At 38.8% G+C, this 23284-nt stretch overlaps 1 protein-coding gene across 1 annotated transcript in view; it reads left to right on the top strand.

The window, feature by feature from the left end:
- LOC136872187 (spatacsin) overlaps positions 1-18733 on the top strand; it is a 206301-nt gene extending 187568 nt beyond the window's left edge. The window contains exons 29-31 of the mRNA XM_067146023.2: positions 7065-7222; positions 10277-10438; positions 18480-18733. Coding sequence (XP_067002124.2) covers positions 7065-7222; positions 10277-10438; positions 18480-18675 — 516 coding nt within the window. The 3' untranslated portion in view covers positions 18676-18733. The remainder of the gene's footprint in view (positions 1-7064; positions 7223-10276; positions 10439-18479) is intronic.
- Positions 18734-23284: the final 4551 nt, after the last annotated feature.

The following is a 23284-nucleotide window of genomic DNA, read 5'->3' as shown; positions in this document are numbered from 1 at the left end:
GTCCTGCGTCCGATATAATATAACTGGGTTTTTTGCTATTGGTTTTACGTCACACCGACACAGATAGGTGTTATGGCGACGATGGGATAGGAAAGGTGTTAGGAGTGGGAAGGAAGCGGCCGTGGCCTTGAGTTAGGTACCATCCCGGCATTTGCCTAGAGGAGAAGTGGGAAACCACGGAAAACCACTTCGAGGATGGCTGAGGTGGGAATCGAACCCACCTCTTCTCAGTTGACCTCCCGAGGCTGAGTGGACCCCGTTCCAGCCCTCGTACCACTTTTCAAATTTCGTGGCAGAGCCGGGAATCGAACCCGGACCTCCGGGGGTGGCGGCTAATCACGCTAACCACTACACCACAGAGGCGGACATACTTACATATTACGCCGTATCATTTCTCAGGCGAAAATATTACTCTAGGATAACAACCATATAATCCATATACTCCTATGTTGTGTAAGGGATTCAATGTATTCCGTTAATAATGTTAAGGCGTTATCATTATAAATATTATTTTCATGGTACGAAATGTAACAAGCTATTTCTGAAATTGCCGGGTGAGGATATAGTTTGTTCAGTTGTGTTCCTGTACACACACTGGTTTCATTTCATTAGTATTAAAAGAGCAAAAAGGATTGCCATTCATCTGATTTAGTACAAGGTAATCACTCATAGATGGCAGGCCATACTCCTGCTCGAGTACTGCTCGACCTAGATCGAGCAGTGACGTCATCAGCTCGAGCCGCTCGAGCTGCGCTCATGCCCATCCCTAGCCAGCAGCCAGCTGATACACATGCCGCCAAACAGCCGACCGAAAGATCCCGATCGTTTACGAATTTGAACGAATGTTGATAGCCAACTGGGTGTTGAGGGAGGCACACATAGGCATTGCAATACCACGTGTTGGCATAAAATTGAAAGTTATTTTTAATTTTACCTTTATACGAGCTAAACATTGTATTATCGTGTCACTCGTAATTATTACATCGCATTATTAGAACGTAGCACAAGGATGAGGAGACATCAAATAAAATTCTCGCGGGGAAAGAAACTGTTTACGTTTAGATGTGCTAGCGTTGCTACTGCACCTTTATCTCTCCCACGTAATACCCCGGATACATTTCCATGCACTAATTTCTACCAACTTCGAACCTGTGTTTCTTTTCTTCATTACCTATAGCATGAAGAGGATTGAAGCGGGAAAATAAACTCAATACTGGCTTGGCCATGCGGTACTTGTGAAACAGCCAGAAACTACGCCCGTTGCCGTGATAACCAGTAGGAATGCAGGGGCGATTTAGGCCTAGGTTCTAAGAATCTCTTAAGAGTAAGTTGCTAGATTTCCCATTTGCTGCCGTTATCCTTGAAGCAGGTGTCAGGGGTGTGAGGAAGATAGAAAGCACATGCTAACAAACTAGTACACGTCTTGTCTTTGCTTCTTGTAAGCCTAAGCTACGGATTGCCAAGCATAGTGTAGCGTCGTAATTAGTATGAATAGGAGTAGGTGAAGTTACTTGTACTTGTAATATCAACGTACAAGCTTTTTTTAAAAAGTGAAAATGAGCGCAACTCTGAGGAAAGAGATCAAGCGAAAGGCACTAACAATAAAAGACAAAGTGGAGATTATAAGGAAAGTGGCGTCATCTACACTTTCTCGTGTTGCTTTGGCAAAGGAGCTGGGGATGCCACCGTCTACTTTGAACGATATTATAGCGAAGAAAGAAGAGATCTCTGCTTCTGCAGAGAATACTTCAGCAAATTGTAAGGAAGTTAAATCTGAAAAGTACGATGAAATAGAACAAGTTCTGCTAATATGGTTTAAACAGCAGCGAAGTTTAAACATACCTTTCAGTGGGACTATTGTGCAGGAGAAAGCCTCATGCAAATTAAGGGTACCTTTTACCGCGTCGAGCGGGTGGCTGGAACGCTTTAAAAATCGAGCCAGCATCGTTTACAAAGCCGGCCCCGTGGTGTAGGGGTAGCGTGCCTGCCTCTTACACGGAGGCCCCGGGTTCGATTCCCGGCCAGGACTGGGATTTTAACCTGGACCTGGTTCGAGGTACACTCAGCCTACGTGATTAGAATTGAGAAACTATCTGACGGTGAGATATCGGCCCCGGTCTAGAAAGCCAAGAATAACGGCCGAGAGGATTCGTCGTGCTGACCACACGGCACCTCGTAATCTGCAGGCCTTCGGGCTGAGCAGCGGTCGCTTGGTAGGCCAAGGCCCTTCAAGGGCTGTAGTGCCATGGGGTTTTTGGTTTTTGCTTACAAAACAATTTGTTGCGAAGCAGAGAGTGTAAGTTCGCAGGGAAGGGAAGTGTGGAAGGACATGGTTCTGCCTGCTAAAATAATCAAACCTTGCAACGTTTTTATATAACTTAATATGTTCCCTTCTCTTATCAAATATATTTATAATATGGTATGTTCAATTATTTTACTTTATCTCTAAAAATATTGTCATGATAATCAAATTTTTATATTGTGGCTTTCTGTAAGCAGCTCTTATATATCAGCCTATTTCGGTATTGTTCACAAACAAGGAAATCTGTTGGCTGTGTGTTTCACATGTATTTCAAAGTACAGAATAAGTTTTTGGGCATTACCCCTTTTAAGAAGTTTCCTGCTTAAGAAGTTTTTTTTTTTTTTGCAGTCCCTTGAAAAACTTCTTAACAGAGTTTCACTGTATTTTAAAAACGTCTATTAAAATTGAGTTTATGTTGCGTTGCATTCATTCTTCAATTCTCTTGTAGTTCTTGTGTTGATTAAGTTGAATATCGAGAATGTTCTGTGGATGATATACTTTGTATTGGTATCAGCCATAGAACATTCTCGATATTCAACTTAATCAACACAAGAACTACAAGAGAATTGAAGAATGAATGCAACGCAACATAAACTCAAATTTTAATAGACGTTTTTAAAATATACCATGTTTTAATGTGTTTATGTACTCATGTCCATGCTCAATCAATAGGTTTTAGTTTATTCTAACCATCACCACTTTTAATCAGAGATATTTTTAACGCAACATACTGCAATATATTTTACTTCCATTTTCCATTAGACATCCGGATGCTCTTACATAACATCTTTGTAAATTTGTCCTATGACTGTAAATTTGTGTGCTAGCTGATGATGGCCAAGATAGGTCGAAACCGGTACTAGTGCAATAATTCATTCACAATAAATGTATTGATCGGTGGAACATTTTTCTTGTCTATTACATTGAATCCAATCAATACGGAATATGAAACTTATAAATAATAATATTGAAATCTCCAGCAATGATGCTTGGATGTTGCAGTGATGGTTGGGGTGGAGAAGGCCAGGTGGATCCTGGTGGTTTGTATAAGTTGATTATTGTCAGTTTGGTCTTATCGTGATTATTGTTGCTCGCTTAGCACCACCCGGGGGACACGTGCAGAGTAATGAAGAGGTAAATTCTGCGGACGTGAGCAACAGTGGACCCCCAAAGCCTGATTGAAGAAGGTAAATAAGAAATATCCTATTAGAAAGTGAGAGATTTTTTAGAGCAAGGATGGAGAAATTGTAGAATTTCACACTGAATCAGTTACCTAAATCGTCTTGGCCCACTATACAAGGGCCATTTCAAAACTTTTGCACAGAGCGCATACACGTCCATAACAGTGGAACGATTCCGGTGCGAAAAGCATCAGTTGTGAGCCAGACTTTCATCACCACGTGTTTTCATTGTTATGATAATTTGTGTTTTGAATGAGAAATTCTTATTTGAAATGGAGGGAGAAAATTACTTATGTCAAATCTCACAAAATGACCAGCGGTCATACATCAAAATTGAAAGTTAGTGGGGAAAAACCCATACAAAAATTCACAATGCTCTAGTTAAAGTTTGTGGGGATAGTGCACTGGATCAAAGCACAGTGTCATGGTGGGAAAATCCTAACGTCCTGATTCTCCTCGGCCAAAAATATGTCATCGCCAACAGTCCAAAGTCAAGCTGATGGTGACTATGGCTTATGACAGGAATGGAGTGACAGGAACAGACAGAGTGTCCCAGCGATCCATTGTAACAGGGTGATACTACACAGACTCTCTGCCAAATGTTTTGCGGCCAAAGATTCGCCAGAGAAAGTCCAACACTTTCACTGCTGAAGTTCTCATTCTGCATGATAATGCTCGACCGCATGACCTTCGTATAATACAAGACAGTGTACAGTATTTTTACTAATATTTGATCTAAACATGTTTTAAGAATGTTCCCAAAATATAGACAACAAATTTGATATATGCAGCATAATATATTACCTATTAACTAACCATCTTCAGGTCTTTTCCAGTCATTTCTGGGGTCACTGGAACCACCCAGGCTCATTTTGGTTTTGGCCAGGGATCCCATTCCCGATGTCATATGCGATCCCATATGTTTCTCGAGATGAAAATCTCCACTAAGGATCAACCTTCTGGGTGGGAAGCTAGCTTGCCACTCAGCTAACCACACCCCACTGTTACCTGTTAACTAGTTATTGTAAATCTGTCATTGATGGATTGGTTTTCTTAATTGTACCAGAGATGAGTAATAGCAGAAGAGACAAAGCACACCTCAACAAACAATAATAGTCAGTGTAAATTTATTGTTGTATTTAGAGGCTTGGAACATTGTAAGTCATAACAATTTGTTTTCTTCCAGCTCGGCTGTGTTAGGGCATTTGAGGCTTATGCTTTTAAACCCTAATCTGCTAAACATTCCTTATTCTCTCATTCTTCAAGGGATCGTTCCTTCACATTTTCTTTTCATTGTGACAGTCATCATCATTACCTTCCTGGTCAGTAGGGGCTAATTATCATAAAAACAATAAGAACAACAACACTTCTTTATCATGACAACTGAACAATATTTCCACATGAGCGATGCTTATCATTGATAGACCTAGTAATAGAAATAGAAATTTGTTAATATCTTCTTTATTATAGCACATATTATGGTAAAAATATCATTTCATTATCCATTTAACTTCCAGGGTTGGTTTTTCCCGGGACTTAGCGAGTGATCCCTCCTCTGCTGCCTCGAGGGTAGTGTCCTGGAGCGTGAGACTTTGGGTTGGGAATACAACGGGGGAGGATGACCAGTACCTCGCCCAGGTGTCCTCATCTGCTATGCTGAACAGGGGCCTAAGGGGGAGGAATGGGAAGATTGGAAGGCATAGACAAGGAAGAGGGAAGGAAGCGGCCATGGCCTGAAGTTAGATACCATCCCGGCATTTATTATCCCATGAGAAACCGCGGAAAACCACTTTGAGGGTGGCTGAGGTGGGAATTGAACCCCCCTCTACTGAGTTGACCTCCGGAGGCTGAGAGGACCTCGTTCCAATCTTCATACCACTTTTTCAAATTTTGTGGCAGAACTGGGAATTGAACCTGGGCCTCCGGAGGAGTGGCAGCTAATCACACTAACCACTACACCACAGAGGCAAACTGTGGTAAAAATATATCAGATGTAAAAGATTGAAAATATACTTTTCTGTAATTTTTGTTATGTTCATCTTTTAAAACCAACCAAACCCCATGGTGCAACAGCCCCACATGGCCATGGCCTACCAAGCAACCTCTGTTCAGCCCGAAGGCATGCAGATTGAGGTGCCATGGCTTCCTAGATCAGGGCCGCCATCTCACTATCAGGTAACTCCTCCATTGTAATCATGTTGGTTGAGTGAATCTTGAACCAGCCCTCAGATCCAGGTAAAAATCTCTGACCATGTTCATCTTTTAGATATTACTAATATTTCCACAGATACGGGTACTTGGAAGTTTATACGAAATATAATAATCATGAACGTCTCAGTATTATTCCTTGTATGGTAAAAATGCATGAAATATAAAAGATCGAAACTTATATTTTACGCAACTTTTATTAATACGAGTTTTTGATAAAACTGGTATTAATGAAGAAATTTGTCATTTCCAGTTTTTATTCCCTTAATTTAGCTTCGCCACTGTAAACTAATAAAATAATACATAGCTTAGAACACGATCCGGCTATCCCTGAACTTAAATAGTGAGTTTCGAGAATTTCTGTTAGGTTGTTTTCCCATGATGTATCAAACTAACTAATTAACAAACAAATAGGAAGAAATTGAATTCACTGTTGATTTTTGTGTATCTATTGCAAGATAGAAACAAAATATGAGGCAAAAATCAGAAGTGTACAGACAAAATTATAATGTATAATATAATTATGTATATAGATGGCATAAAGGAGCCCACATGGTGGCCACAATCATTTTTTTTTTTAATGTTTTTAAATTCTGAATGTTGGCTGGCAGGGTAGGAGAGGTGGTGGTATACAATTTCTAATCACTAAATTCCGTGCCAAAAGCCTAGATTCAATTCCAAACCTCTCCAGGGTACTCGTGGAGTGAGGTCATATGACGCTGTTGATGGTGATTCGCCTGTTGGCTGGAAATGTTAAGCCTTGAGCAGGCCGCTTGGTGATTTTCGACAGGAGTGGGCTATGTGCCGGCACTGGGTTTTACCCTCTCCTTTCCTCCTCTTACATACACGTAATTAATTTCATGTTGTTAACTCTTTTAATAAGGTTGATGTCAGGAAGGGCATCTGGTTGTAAAAACTTGATTCATTTCACTTCATAACCGACCCCGTATGGAAACGGGACAAGAGTTGGACAAACATACAGAGATGGCATAAAGGCAAAATATATATGAAGGTCCTTACAGTACCCTTTTTAGCAGGTCAAGAGTATGGGAGGGGAAAACATATTTCCAAATCTTGAAAGTAAGCAGCTTAGCTCAGTGTACTTGGTCATAGATCAATTGGTTGTTTCAATGTGTCGAACAAGTGATGTGGGACAGATTAAATCTTAAAATTTGGCTTTCTAAATGTACTTTACTCATGAATGTTCTGTGTTACTTCATGTTTGAGGTATGGAACATCTTGATCATGTGTGTGAAGTTCAGGTCTGATAACATTACTTTTGTGAGAGGAAATACTTGAGCGTCATGATTAATAAAAGTGTTAATTTTTCTTGTTAATCTTTATTTTATCTGAAATAATTTACTGTTTTCCAGGCAAATAAGCTCAATCGTGCTATGGCAAGTGCCCACCAGGCTGAGCTAATAGCTCTTCAGATTGCCTTAGTAAGCTCAGTCCCTGTTGGTCAGAGTACTGACTGTTTACTAAACCTGAAGGCTCAAGAAATTTCCAGTATTATCACCAAAAAGCTAAGGTAACTTTTAAGAATATTATTAGATATTCTAAGCTAGTGTTCTGATTCTTTTGAAATAAAATGCTATTTTTCATTTACTAGTATGGGGAACCACATCTATTATTCATTCTATTAACTAAAAAATTGAAAAGATACTTGAGATTGATTTATACAGTTTCAAAATACAGTACAGTATTTCTTACATTCAAAGAGCAATGGTGTTCTCAATTGGTTCCGGAACTAAGGCAGCATTAGTCCTCTTACAGTTCATTTTCAAATAATCTCGAAAGTATAAGGCTTGTTCACTTGAAAATTTAAACTGATGTCTAGAAACTTGCACCGTGTGTATTGGAAAACATATTCTTTATCATGACGGTAGGCTACTCATGACAGTTTGGACACCTGTCCCATCTCTCTGTACCCCCCTGCAAATGTTTGTGGTTCCACTGTATCACAAACTGTTTGATAGCTAATGAATCGTTTAACCTGTACAGCCTTCTTTAACAGATGATAGCTAATGAATCGTTTAACCTTTACGACCTTCTTTATCAGATCAAAGTTATGATAGTCGCCAGGGGAGAGATGGTCTATAAGACCCCAGTGTAAACGGTGCATTTGTCCATTTTCACATTGGCAGCATGTAGGCATCCAATGCAGTGCAGCATAAGCACACCTCATACACGTTTTCCCTTCCATGACCCTTTGGAGTTTCTGTATGGTGTCACAATAGTGTTGAATATTGATCATTGCACAGACAGATTGCCATTCCATCTGGCTCCATGGCTAAATGGTAGCGTGCTGGCCTTTGGTCACATGGGTCCTGGGTTTGTTTCACGGCAGGGTCGGGAATTTTGACCATAACTGGTTAATTCCTCTGGGACGGGGGCTGGGTGTATGTGTCGTCTTCATCATCATTTCATCCTCATCACTATGCGCAGGTCGCCAATGGGCGTCGAATCAAAAGACCTGCATCTGGCGAGCCGAACTTGTCCTCGGACACTCCTGGCAGTAAAAGCTATGCGCCATTTCATTTCAATGGTATTCCGACAGCTGAGGCCTATTGACATTATAGAGATCTGTTGCAACATTAGCTGGCCATACACGGAAAGGAATTGTGACAGACGAGGCCTTTTGTGACACGTTCCGACAGGCTAGGACTGCTCGTTAGTGAGCGAGATAAGTTCGAGGCGTGATCTGTTACAGGCGAGACCTGTTGTCAGCGCCTCAACGGAAAGACCTTGCCTCACAGATCAAGCCTCTTGTAAGGAGAGAGCATGGAGTGGACAAAGGCCCTGCTAGGGAAATTTATTGAAATGTACAAAGAGCGGCCGTGTCTCTGACAATTAAAACAGTAAATATGCTTGCAACTAGACTGTTCTCAAGTAATAGCTACTGAAACAAGTCATTTTTTTACTAGTGGCTTTACGTCACACCGACACAGATAGGTCTTATAGCGACGATGGGATAGGGAAGGACTAGGAGTTGGAAGGAAGCAGCCATGGCCTTAATTAGGGTACAGTCCCAGCATTTGCCTGGTGTGAAAATGGGAAACCACGGAAAACCATCTTCAGGGCTGGGATTCGAACCCACTATCTCCCAGATGCAAGCTCACAGCTGCGCGCCCCTAACCGCATGGCTAACTCGCCCGGTAAACAAGTCATTACGTATGAGTTGTGTATGTTTGGTATTCAGCCCGAAGGCTGGTTTGATCCTCCACAGTTATGCCAACAGCTGTCATAGATAGCCTAGGCATCACTGAAGAGGCGTACTAGGGAAATGTGGAGTGAGATAGCCTCCCGTTGCTTTCCTCACCGAGCCAGAAATTGCTCGCATATCAGTCTGCCAAGCCCACTGAAATGCACGCACCAGCTGACCCTATGAGTGATATTTTCATACCATTCATAACAGGGACTGGCTGCATAAGGAATGGTATTACTAGCATCTCTCGTACCTCAGTCACTTTCATACTGTCAAAGCCAAGGATGAGACTGAGACAAATCAAACATTTAACATAATAAACTTAATGATGAGAAAAATCCATCCATGCTTGCCTTTTTTTTTTTTTTTTTTGCTAGTTGCTTCACATCGCACCGACACAGATAGGTCTTATGGCGACGATAGGATAAGAAAGACCTAGGAGTTGGAAGGAAGTGGCCGTGGCCTTAATTAAGGTACAGCCCCAGCATTTGCCTGGTGTGAAAATGGGGAAACCACGGAAAACCATATTCAGGGCTGCCGACAGTGGGATTCGAACCCACTATCTCCTGGATGCAAGCTCACAGCCGCGTGCCACTGACCGCATGGCCAACTCACCCAGTACGTGCTCACCTAACAGCATATCATAATTACTGTGGTCCATTCGCAAATACTTCTTGTAATCATCCGGTTCATTTTCTCTCAAGTGTTTTATCAGGCTCATGTGTCTAAAGCTGTCTCACTCTCCTATCCATGATTCACTGTTTAATTTTTGTAAGTATTTACTGTATAATATGGAAATGGATACATTTTGTTTATCTATGTGAAAATTAGAATAATTATATTCGTCTTCATTCAGGCTCTCTGTGATGGATTTTTGTGTACTCTTTTTTCTAGCTTGTCCACTTTTTTAAATAGTTTTGTCCTCTTTTTTATCTATTTGCATCTGGTCGCCTTAGGCACACCATTTGAACACAATGCTTTCTTTTAAACATGCATCCCCATTCAGCCAAAGAATTCACTCGGCAAAGCACTTTCTTTGCACAAGAAACGAATTATGCCGCATTGATCTTGTTTAGATATATATTCATTGCACACCACTGTTGCTTCAGCTTTCTTCTCTATTCCAGGATTTTGTGTCTCAGGCTGACTTCTTTCTATGCTGTTGCTACATACACCAATCCATGTAGTGCTGCTCTTGGTTGCCCCATCAACTATTTCCATATAATTGATTTAATGACATTGGTTCACGAAAGGAGGAGAACCATCTCTTCTCTTTTTTTTTTTTTCTTTTTTTTCACTGAATAATGTTAATGGACTGCATTTGGAGTTGAATTTCTTTTCCACTGTTGAATACTGAAAATGATTTTAATGTTGCAGTTTTCCTGAAGCTTGCATTGTTGCTCGAGCATACAGCCATCCTGTTGACTGGGGTGCTGCTTTATATCAACACTGTATTGTTCAGAGGGAAGCTGCGTACCTGTCTGACTTCACTCACAGCATGATACTCACCACAGCTTTGGTGGAAGACGTGGCAAGGAGGTAAATATATGGGAAACTATGAAAGGAACCATAATCAGATGAACAATTGCTATTCTGAGGAGGCGGACAGTTGTGATTGTTACTGCCCTTTAGAATCAAACCAAATCCTTTTTCTCTCACTTCAAACAAACTCTTAAGCTTAAATTCATGCCTTATGGTGAAATATTCTAAAATTAACATAATAGATAATGTTTTATGACTGGCAGTCAATTACAAGTCACAGAAATCACCATCTTTTTTTTTTTTTTTTTTTTTTTTTTTTCCGTGTAATATTCTTAATCTGGAGCTAATGTAGTACTCTTATATTCAAACTCATTGATGTGTTGCTGTTATTTAAACATATTTATTTATTTATTTATTTCAACATGCCACAAACAGAGACGTTCTCCATTTATAGGTGGATTTTATAAAACATAATACACATTATAAAGAACATAAATTGTAAAAAAAAAAAAAAACAAGAAAATGCTATTCAGAATATGAAAAAAATTAGAAAAAGAGAAAAAACAAACATGAGAATACAATAAATTCAGTAAATTTAGCATAAATAGTATTATACACAAATACAATTTTTCTAATGAAATATTTTAACAAAAACCTGCTCTTGGCCTACCCAATTTTTATTTACACTAATTACTAGATGATGCAATATTTGATTTTCTTTTTTTATCAGAAGATGTTAACTGTGTGAAACTGCAGTTTCCACATGATGCATGAATTCTTGAAGAGTCATTGTGAAATCAATTATTGAATTACATACAGCAATTTTGTTAAAACGATTACACATTCTGACTATTGGAGAATTCTTGTGGCTCACTGTTTTAGTGGTTCAAAATAAAACATAGGTCTTGTCCGTAAATTTGTACTTTTCACAGTAAAATTCACTCTAGAAAGTTGTTCCGGTGGGTTAAATTTGAAAACATAAAATGATAGGAATGAGATGGTAAACTTATCAATATACACAAAATCAAACCATACGTAAGGTAAAGCTTAACTTACAGGTAGTTCAAATGACAACTACGGAAAGGACCTCGTTTGATGAATGTTTCACAGTCCTCAAATGTTTACCCCCTTCTTCTCGCCCTCTCATGCTTAGAGATTCCGAAGTGGGACATTAACTGGTGCTCTATCCACGTGTTTTTATATGGTAAGTCTCTGCTGTCCCCCTGTTTCCCAGATGTACAGAGAAACCTCGTTAGTGCATTCCTCATTAACACGTTTTCCCACTTAGCACGTCATAAATTCGGAGTCCCAATTCTCTTCATATTAAATCTATATAAAAATACCTCACTTATTGCATTACGAATTTTTGCTATTACCGCTTAGTACGATCACATTTTTCCTAACCCTGGAAATGTTAATTGTCACCCTTGTTAAAGAAATGTGATTTGATCTTGGTTCAGAGCCATTGCCACAGTTCTGTGATTATGGAAAAAGGCCTTGAAGTCCTGAACTTCGCAGGATAAGTTGCACCTTCGGGGAGCAAGCCGTTGGCCCCAGAAGAAAAAAAAAATACTTCTACTAACATTTGTTTTAGAAAGAGTGTGATCTACAATAATACTTTGATATTTTTATTGGCCCCTGTGCACATGTTTTAATATTTGTTGTCTGGTGTTTATTATTATTATTATTATTATTATTATTATTATTATTATTATTATTATTATTATTATTATTATTATTATTATTATTATTATTTTATAAGCTCCAGCGGAAAATGTCTTAATATTTGTTCTCTCGTATTTTTCACACCTTTTAATACTTTGCTCTCATCTTTAGAAATGGTCGGCCTAGATAGAGTTTTCACTGTTCCTGCAGATACACAACGTAAAATGCCCTCATGTCGGAAAAAATCGTATCTTGTGTTACCATATCCCTGTTGGATCGTTTTTATTCGTATATTCAGTAGTGCGTTTTCTCGCTTAGGATGTTCTTTTTCCTTATCCCCTGCAAAAACGTATTAACGAGGTCTTACTGTGTGTATGTATATATTTATTTTGCTCCTGCTGGCTTTCTTACCTGAGCATTTAAGAAATCTGTATGAGTATTGGAAAGGAACAAGTGTGGAGTGCTGCTGCCGACCTACGTGATGAATCTGGGAAGCAGAAATAAGCTTTCGTGGGCGAGAAGAAGTGGATGCGGAAGAACTGATTGATGAGGAGAGAGCCAATCTATTTGATTTTCTATATATATCATGTCACCTCTGGAGAGGCCTGGTGCAGGTCTTTCGTTTTGACACCTGGTAGGCAACCTGCGCATCTGTGAGAATGGGGCCGTACCTATGATGAATTCTAATGCTGAAAAAGCACACACACACGCCTAGTCCCCAAACCATTGCAGTTAATTAATTAATACCTTTAACACTTCGGGGACCGGGTCCAAACGGAGGCTACTACCCCCTGTTGACCGGATAGTTCAAGCCTGCAAAAACAGATTTACACTACTGCACTCAAACTCTTGTAACACAAAAACTATTCTAGATATTGACTTCAAACTTTTAAATTACGAACTGGATTATCTTTTGAGAAGCCACTGACTGTATCTGTACCTACTACATACCACAAGTAATATCTATACTCTACTTGTGTGATTCTCAGTCACTGCTGTATTCCCACACACAAGATTGTTGTCCATGATTTGACATAGAAGGACCAAAAGCACTGTCAGAATCAAAATATCTAATTCACTGTCTCTAGGTACATCTGATAACCAGTCTGCACATAATCCATCACAAATATCCATATCTGTTAGCAACTGCATGTGCTGCGCCATATTGACATCTGTACTGAAGCTCCAAGAAGGTTATGAAGGTTTAAAGAAAAGAAGATGATGGAGCAATAGTTGCCTTATACTATTTATTCCATGACTACATCGTTTAAAACTTATAATTTTGCCACCAGATTGTAGCAGTGATCAAGGAAACACAAGGTCCATAAAACCAAGAATTCTTGTAGCCCGTCACATATGGTTGGCCGAGAAACTGCGAGAATTCTCGAGGCCTGTCACCAATTTGTTAAGAGAACCCTTCATCAGGTACATTTCATGCCAGTAACTACATATGCCCTTCAAACCTGTATGATCAACAGTAGAGATAGTAGCTGACTTCTGGTAGGAGAAATAAAGTTCCTGAGGTCATTGCTACAGAAAACAAGAAGTGATAAGATCCAGAATGAAAAGATCTGTCATAATACACAAGTAAAACAGTCGCTAAGTGAAAATGTAAGAACATCAAGACTCAAATGGTATGGCCAGATAAAACAGGATTGATCAAATGAGAAAAGCAAGTAAATGGCTAGAAAAGGAACTGAAAGGCAAAAGACCTAGAAGCAGACCAAGGAAACAGTGGATCAGTCAAGTAAAGCAGGACCTGAAGAGGAGCGGAATGGCACCAAGTTGAGAAGGAAGAAATGTACCTGGATAGACAAAGATGGAGAGCGCTCTTGTACCGCACCCGGGTGGCTCGAGACGGTTAACGGATAATGATGATGAATTGAACCGGGACCAAAGGCCAGCACACTAACCATTTAGTTATGGAGATGGATATCTGTTTGATGATGGCAGTGTATGAAGATTTGAAGATTGCCCTTTTGTATCTTCTTTCTATTGCTTCACCTTCCCACACCAATCTGCCATTGTGTTCGTCCTAACGCGTGTTTCTTTTCATGTTCCTGTTTCGTATATATCTCAGTTTGAGACCTAAATGCATTTAGTTTGGCGTTAAACAGACAGCATTATAATAGGGTGTTGTTGGTACTAATGTGATGCAGGCTCTGTCATAGGGGATATAGGCATCCACAACATTTTTAGAAATTTAAAATTTAGGTTGAACATCCATGCTATATTCTTCATAAATTTATGTTTATCCTATATACATTGTTCTAATGTATCACATCTTTTACTTATGATTACGATTATGATTATCCAGTGTGGAAGTTTCTTATTGAATCTACATTTTAGGACAACTCACCTTAGAAGTCTATGTAATCTTATATTGTTTGTCACATCATTGTTGATACATAATGTGTTTTTTAGTTCTTAAGTTTCTTTATATGCAGCTGAGGATGGTCAGATATGGACCAAAACTAGCATTACTTCTAATGAGGTAGATTAAGAATTTATGTCTTACTTATAGTGTTGATTAGGTGGGAGTTTTAATAAAGCCCTTTTTTCACACAAAACTGGGAAATCAACATGGATAATGAAAATTATAAATTATGACAGTCTCTCTGTGCATAGAAGAACTGCCATCTGGAAAATATTACCAGCCAGTCATAGAGAAATGTTTGTGAATATCCATTCATACATCATGTGTACTGATTATGTAGTAATTGCAATCAGATTCCAGTATGTTTTTGATATGCCCAGCAGTAACTCAATTACTAAGAAAGGGTCATCTACTGTTAGTTTGAAAACAGCTTGTAATAAAAACTGCGCTGCAGTGCAGTGTTTGCTATTACTATGAATGTTGTCTCTTTATATAATTTTTTAAAAAGAATAACGATGCCGAAAGACGACTCTGTTGATGAAATGGTACAGGTAAGAGTGCTACAGAAGAGTACAATGGACTTAGAAATTATACTGGAATGGATAAAAACTGTTTGGTAAAAGAACAGCCATCACTGCTTTTTATGGATAGTTTCTGAAGGTGTGTCAAGAACAAAGTGAAAGAATTTGTGCAGAAGTGTAATCCAGCAAGCTGTCATTCTTCGGAGCCTAACATCAATTTTGTAGCCTCTTAATATTTCCATAAATAAGCCATGTAACAACAATTTATACTGTATTTACAATGTGACCATTGTCAAGAGTTTCAAGAAGACAGGGAACTATATGCACTAGACAGTAGCAAGGATAATGAACTATGGAATGATGGGGATACTGATATGAGTGAAGGGAGGACGGGCAGGGGAGGGAGGATTGCACATCAGACACTGGCAGCAGCAAAACACAATAAGTTTCACTTGTAATTTGTTTTAACTCTTTTTAGGCCTGGACCAGTCATATTTTGACAGACTCGTCCAGTAGTTAGATTGTCACCACAAGTGTATCAGTTGTACTGGTACTTGTGATTCAACAAGACCATAAATGGTTTCAGTCAATAAAAAAAGTATTTTTCATTCAATAACACTACCATAATCTTTATTTTATTGTGATATAATTCATGTTACGGTTCCAGCATCCCAAACTAATACTGGTTTACCTCCTTCCTTTTCTATTACAAATCACATAACTTGGCCCTGCTTCCTGTTAATGGAAGCTAATCACTGAAACTTGATGCTACCATTTTAATTTGTTCTTCACATAATGATCTTTATGATCAACTGAGTTCTGTGGAGGGTGAAAATATGATCTACCAGCTGGCTAAAGCACTGATGAAATATAGACCATTACATGTGTGTAAAGGATAGGGAAAGGAAAAGATTATTAGAGAAACGCAAGATCTTGAAACACTGGTCTGAGCACTTCAGTGAGATTTCAAATGTTTAATTTCCACACCCACTTTCTAAAGGCTGCCTCAGTGCTAGACCAACCCTATGTATAAAAACATTTGAGATCAAGGAAGCAGTTAACAAACTGAAGAGCATGAACGCTCCTGAACCTGGTGAAAATCTGGCATACTTCTGGAAGCTCAGAGAGCTTCAGAGTATGAGAATAGATTGGCTGGAGACTTTTTCTGAAATGCAGTTGTGAATGCTGGTCACATATCAGTAGACTGACTAACATGTCTCACAGTTCCAGCTTTTGAAATGAACCACCAGTGTGCTCCAATTATCGCGGTATCTGCCTTTGGCCATACAGAGTATGCTTGACATAATACAGTATGACACTATGGTTTTGTTAAAGGATATGGAACAACAGATGCAATCTTTGCTGCTCAACAGCTCATTGAAAAACACTGGGAGAAAAGAAAACCTCTCCTCAAGGTGTTTCTTGATCTTGAAGTGGCCTCAATTTGCATCCCTTGCCAACTAATCTGGTATGCTTTGCAGGATCATGGGGTACCAGAGAAGCTCATTAATTATCACTATTACTTTTCATATAAGTTCGGATACATTCACCTGAGATCTGCAGCATGAAGCTGCTTGGAATTTACTTTGAGCTGATGTCATGCGTATATGCACCACCCTGGATGATCTCTAGCATCTAGACCAGAGGTCCTCAGCTGGGTGCCCGTTAAGGCTAGCCCAGTCCGGCCGGGCTGTCCTGATGTAAAAGCGGGCAGCTTTTGTAGCAAACATACATCACAGTGAAGTGAGAGAGCGAACACACTTTGCAGGGAAGGGAGCAGGGACGTTCGATTGTGATTACGAAGCTCTCCTCCACTATTCAGCGAAATGCTGATTGGGGTAGAGTATTTTTTTTAAACGCTATAATCACAAGAAAACCAACCTTTTCAAGATTCCAGTTTGATTCATACTATGCTCGATATAAACAGTCGGTTTTATTTTCTTATATTTATACATTCAAAGAAAACTATCACGTTATAATTTTTGTGTTAAAGTGTGCAAGATATAATTTACAATTACTTGAATGCGAATGACAGTATTTCAATTTTTTTTAAATAAAATTCCTGTTATTCATTGAGCATAAAGTAAATTCAACAAGCTTACTGCTTGATTTTTCACCTTATTTCTATATTATATTAGAAATGTTTCTAAAGCGCCTCTTAAAATTTAATAATGAAAATTGTAATTCATTACATACATTATGAAATATTTGAGTTTGTAGGCTGAACTGTTCATTGCATCTGGTCAAAATACATAAACTACAATGAACATAAATAACTTATTTCTTACCATGTAAATTGAAAACAACATGGATTTCTGCCCTCTTTCTTTCATTATTTTCTGCCTTCATTTCAAACTCTGGTATCGCCGCAGTGATCGAGAGCGACTGGAGAACTTCGCCCAACCTTCACGGCCTGTGACATGACCACGTCACTGTGGCTCACCGCCTGCCTGCCCGCCCTCTTATAGTGCTGCGTGCCCGAGGACGAAACGCCCAGCATGAGCACCTCTGATCTAGACCAAGCTTGAAATGAAAGATTTAGCCATTGTGTTTTATGAAGATAGAGTTCTTGGTGATATGGCAAAGTGACAGTAATATACAAGTTAATAGCGAGTATCTGCTAAAGACAGAGTCTTTCTGATATTTGGGTTCTGTTGTGCACGGTGAAACCGATGTCAGGAAGTGAGAGCAAGGATGAATGCTGAATGGATGCGCTGGAGGGAAGTCACTGGTGTTCTCTATGACAGGCAGTTGACAGTATGCCTAAAATCCAGTAGTCCTCTGTGGAACTGAGTGTTGATCAGTAATAAAGAAAGTAGAACACCAAGTACATGTCATGGAGATGCGTATGCTGTGATGGTCTTCTGTAGTTGTCGTGCTAGACCTGTAACTTAAAAGTTGCCGCAGTGCGAACTTGGCGTAAATTGTTTAATTTCATACGTATTTTGCTATAATAACAATGTTATTTGCTTTATGTCCCACTAACTACTTTTACAGTTTTTGGAGACGCCGAGGTACTGGAATTTATTCCTGCAGGAGTTCTTTTACATGCCAGTAAATCTACCAACACGAGGCTGACGTATTTTAGCACCTTCAAATACCACCGGACTGAGCCAGGATTGAACCTGCCATGTTGGGGTCAGAAGGCCAGCGTCTCAACCTTCTGAGCCACTCAGCCCAGCACTTATTTTTCTCATTCATTGTTTTATTACCGTACTATTATTATTATTATTATGTAGACACGAAGAGCTGCTACTTTTTTGTGTACGCGCTAACTGAACAGGTGCTACAACCCTCTGCCCTTGCTGACCTTATATTGTGCTTATCTGTTATGTAGGTTCCTATCCTTCTTGCTTGCTTCCTCTCTTTCTTGCATATTTGTACATTTGTACACTTGTAAACCCTTTCCATTAAATACACTTTCTTTTCTCTTTACTGCATTTTACTAATTTTTAATTTTCCTTTTTTTGTTTTGCCATCTAATTTGTTTAGCACTGTTGAGCAATGTAATAATCTTGCCTTTTCATTTCTTTAGATTCCAGATGGACCGCAATATAACTCGAGAAATGAAAATAGAAATGAAAAAGTTTGTAGAATGTGTGTCTTCTGTGGATGTAAAATATCGGGTGGCCAGTCAGTTAGGTTACAGAGATATCATCGAGAGTCTACTCAATGGGCCTGAAGTGGCATACCTTAAGGACACTGTATGGCGTCGAGGTTTTAGACAGTAAGTTGATGTGTAAATCATCGTGTATAGTCAAGTTGACTCAGAACTCAGGTAAAAGATAGTTGCACACAAGTATTACATAGTAATTGATATAGTCATTTTGATAATGAAGTTATCTAGTACATAATTTTTACTGTTTTACTCTGTTTTACTCTTTAAGTTTAGTATACCCATAAGTGTACATAGAATTTTCTTAGAAAGCTTGAAGTTTCCATGGCCAGAGGCTTCAAACCGTTCTCTTACTGCAGTTAAAATTTAGTAAGTCATGAATATCCAAGAAATTGTATTTTTAAACTGTATCTTCATCTTAATCAAGGGAAATGTTTTCTGAGTTGGTGATATTGGTGGTGAAAAAACTTTCCCCCCCCCACTTACACGTGCTGTTATGTCTTACAGTGTTTGGCTATTTTAGTTGTTGTGTTACACTAGAATGTTAAAGAGGCTCAGTGGCAATTTTTCACAAAGTACATGTGCAACATATCCAGCTTCTAGTTTCATGGTTAGTTCTACGGGCATATCTTGGCAATGTGGCAGTAATACAGTAGAATTCCGCTAACTCGACTCCTATTAACGCGACATTCCATATAACTCAACAACTTGATGAGCACTATTTTTTCTTCTTTTTCCTAGCCACTAAATTATTTTTGCTGGTCAAAAATCTTTCTCCCTATCTCTTTTCTAGTGTTCATCCCCACATACAGGATCTGTTGTTTTACTTAATCTCCTCTGTTTCGGTCTGTTGTGAGTTGGTCTTGCGGTTAGGGGCACACAGCTGTGAGCTTGCATCTGGGAGATAGTGGGTTCGAACCCCACTGTTGGCAGCCCTAAACATGGTTTTCCGTGGTTTCCCATTTTCACGGCAGGCAAATGCTGGAACTGTACCATAATTAAGGCCACGGCTGCATCCTCCCCACTCCTAGGCCTTTTCTATCCTATAGTCGCCATAAGACCTATTTGTGGCAGTGCGACGTAAAGCAAATTGTAAAAAGAAATATTGGTCTGTTGCTAACATCTTCACGTTTTAAGCCAATAATAATATGGTCTTTTAATAGCTAGACTATAATACTGTAATTTCTAACATCTCCTATACAGTGCAAACAGTATACTGTAGATACGTTGTATTTAGAGTCCTGTAATACTGCAATACTGTACGTATTTATGCATCTACTAAACAAGTGGCTGTGTAGTTTGAGTCACATACTGTAGCTCTCAGTTTGCATTCGGGAGATAGTTGGTTCAAACCCCACTGTCGGCAGCCCTGAAAGATCGTTTTCCATGGTTTCCCCATTTTCACACCATGCAAATGGTGGGGCTGTACCTTAATTAAGGCCATGGTTGTTTACTTCCTACTCCTAGCCCTTTCCTGTCCCATCGTCACCATAAGACCTATCTGTTGGTGCAACATAAAGCAGATTTTTAAAAAAAATATGTGTCTGAATATCCACATGTTTTTGGGTTCTGTTCAGAGATTTGTTACACTATTCAATTTCTATCCCTTCAGTGAAACTAAACTTTGAGTTCATTGTTGATACAGTTTCTCAGTTTATATCCCAGCTTACAAGTGTTGTGATGTCTGTGTGCAATTGAAAATGTCAACGAGCAGAAAATAAATCAAATTATCGTGACAGTGGAAATGAAGTTAGATGTCTTACAGAGACTGGAGAAAGGGGAAAGTGTTAATAAAATTGCTTTGGCTATAATAGGGTGGAAAGAGAAGAGGTCCTAAATCGAGTCTTCTTGTGTGAAAAGAGCCTGTACTGATAGTTTAAATGAAATGAGAAGTAGGCAGCAAATATGAGAAAGTGAGTGTTGCACTTAATTCGTGGTTTTGGCAGCAAAGTGGAAAAAGGAACTCCCATTTCAGGACCTATTTTGCAAGAGAAAGTCCTCAAGTTCTATGAGAAATTTCTATTCACACATTTGTCAGAATTATAGGACACTCTGTAACCAAGAAAGTTAAAAGGGAACCTGGATTTACTGCTAGAGTTGGCTGGCATGGCAGGTGGAAGAAGTGTTACGGTATCATACAGTTAAATGTTTTAGATGAAAAACTATCTTCTGACTTGGAAAATATTAATAAATTCAAGGAAAATTTCCACAGACTAATTAAAAAGGAGAATCTATCTGGGGATCAAATTTACTACTGTTATGAGTCTGGTGTAAAGTTTTGAATGCTGCCTTCAAAAACACTAGCATCCAGGGAAGGAAAATCAGCCCTGGACTATAAAGGAAATAAGAAAACAGTTACATTCTTGGTATGCAGCCATGCTGGCAGTCATAAACTCAAACTAGCACTCATTGGCAAATCGAAAAATTCTCAGGCGTTTAGAAATGTAAAAAAAAAAAATAAAGTCCGCTAATGAGACTGATACTTTCTATGATTTGCCTGTTTGGTACAGGAATCAGTCAAATGCATGACTGAATGGAGTCATTTTAAAGGATTGGTTTTATAAGGAGTTTGTTCCTGCGGTAGAAAAGTTTCTAAAATAGAAAAACCTGCCAAAACTTCTCATTCTAGACAATGCCTTGTCCTCTTTTGATACAACACAGTTACGAGAAGGTATAAGAGCCATGTTTCTCCCTCTTAACATGACTTTAGTGTGTTTACCAATGGACCAGGTCATTTTGGAAGCATTTAAGAAGAGAATCAGGAAGGGTGGACATTGTCGATAAACGAAAGAAAATAGACATAGCGAGATCAGTATCTGAATCTTGGAATGAAATCAAGCATATAAGTCTTGTTGGTTCCTGGAGAATGTTGCTGGATCATTCAGGAAATGTGTTTCAAGAAAACAGAAGATACAGAAAATTTTGGAATAGTGGACTTATTGAAGAAGATTCCAGGCTGCGAAGATGTTACAGGTGGTGATGTTGGAAAATAGATGGGGCAGGATGAAAACTGTGAACTTTTAAATAGTGAAACAGCTGCACTGGTGAAAGAGAACGAAGATGAGATGAATCAGAAAATGAAGTATGGAAGACAATAGGAAAGTTTAAAAAAGATGACTCGTAGTGAAGGACTACAGGCCACTGAAGGAATGCTCCATTATATGGAGGAGCAAGGTTAATCTGCTGTGGACATTTTGTTTCTCCGTCATCTACGTGGCAAAGCTGCATGAAGATGAAATGAGTGCGAGAGACAGTCAAGAATCACATTTTTTCCCTAAAAAGAACTAGTTATTTCTTCAGTTTTGTATGTTTCTTTTTAACTTTAAATATTATATTAGGGTATGCTATATTTTTCTATGTCCCATATTGTGCTAGAACTTACATTAGAGTAATGTGCAGTGAAATATTATGAATTGTGAATAACCCACCCCTTATTCTGTAAAACTCAACATTTCGGAAACTCGACACCCTCTCAGTTCATGTTAGGTTGAGTGTGTGGAATTCTACTGTAATAGCATTGAGAATCTCAGCTTTACCATGTGCAGTCGTTTATTTGTATGCTTCCGAAAGGGGAAATACAACAGCACTTTGTATCGTATTCAGAAAAACAAACAACACTGAAATGTTATTTAATTGCATTGGTACAGTACTTGTTCATAACTTTCCTGAAAATAATTGAACATGTTGATGACAAAGGTTCCTGTAAGGAGACAAAAAAATTATGTTATCTTCTCATGTAATTCAGGAATACCATATTTATTTGTATATATGACCAATACACTTTTGTTTTTTTTGGGGGGGAAAATATGAGGTCAAATGTCATGATGCAGGCTCCGATTCGGGCCAAGTGGAGATGATAGAACACTAAAAGGCGAACATATTTTATTTAAATATATCAGCTCCGCAACCTAATAATTCCCGAGGAATTGATGAATTCCCGATTCCAACGCAACGCATGTATATTTGGAGAGTTAGCCCACAGTCAACCCGAGTGGTGGCCAATTGGTCACCATACTTGTCTGCGAACTTCAACAGCGAGAGTTCGAGGCTCATCGCAGCTAAATTTTTTGTACAATGCTTACGTTGCTTTATGTCGCACTGACACAGATAGGTCGTATTGTCTTTTGAGGGTCTGGCCTCTCCTTGTCTGACATTCCCATTTGTGCATACGTGGTACTTGATAATAGAGTATACCTTCTCAGTATCCAAAAATACAACTATAATCATCTCCTCTGTTGTGATAATGGTAGAAATCAACACGATATTGAATTTACAATATGCGAAATTGTTATATACAATAAATAAATACTTTGTTGCAAGGGAAACACAGACAGCAAATGAGCAAGAATTTCAGTGTTGTTAGTCTTGCTGCATACCGTACATGTCCTCATTTAGGATGGGGAAAAAGAGAACTTCAGCTCATGAACAGAAAATCATTCAACTAATTATATTGTCGTTGTGCCTTGAAATACCGCTATCTGACAATGGCGAGGGGAGAAATACTGACCCGCAGCACATGTATCACTTAGAACGAAAATTCGTTGATATAGTTTTTTTTCAATCAATCACTACTGATCTACATTTTTTGTTACAACACAAGATCATGATAATTAGTCTGTAAGTGGCCATGCAATATTATCCCACTATTATGGCATTTCTTATACACTATTTAATTGGATAATTATGCATACATTATTGTAAAAATAACGACATGAAATAGGGTG

The sequence above is a fragment of the Anabrus simplex genome, chromosome 4 (assembly GCF_040414725.1).
Source record: "Anabrus simplex isolate iqAnaSimp1 chromosome 4, ASM4041472v1, whole genome shotgun sequence".
Classification (NCBI taxonomy): Eukaryota; Metazoa; Arthropoda; class Insecta; order Orthoptera; family Tettigoniidae; genus Anabrus; species Anabrus simplex.
This window is presented reverse-complemented; position numbering and strand designations above follow the sequence as displayed.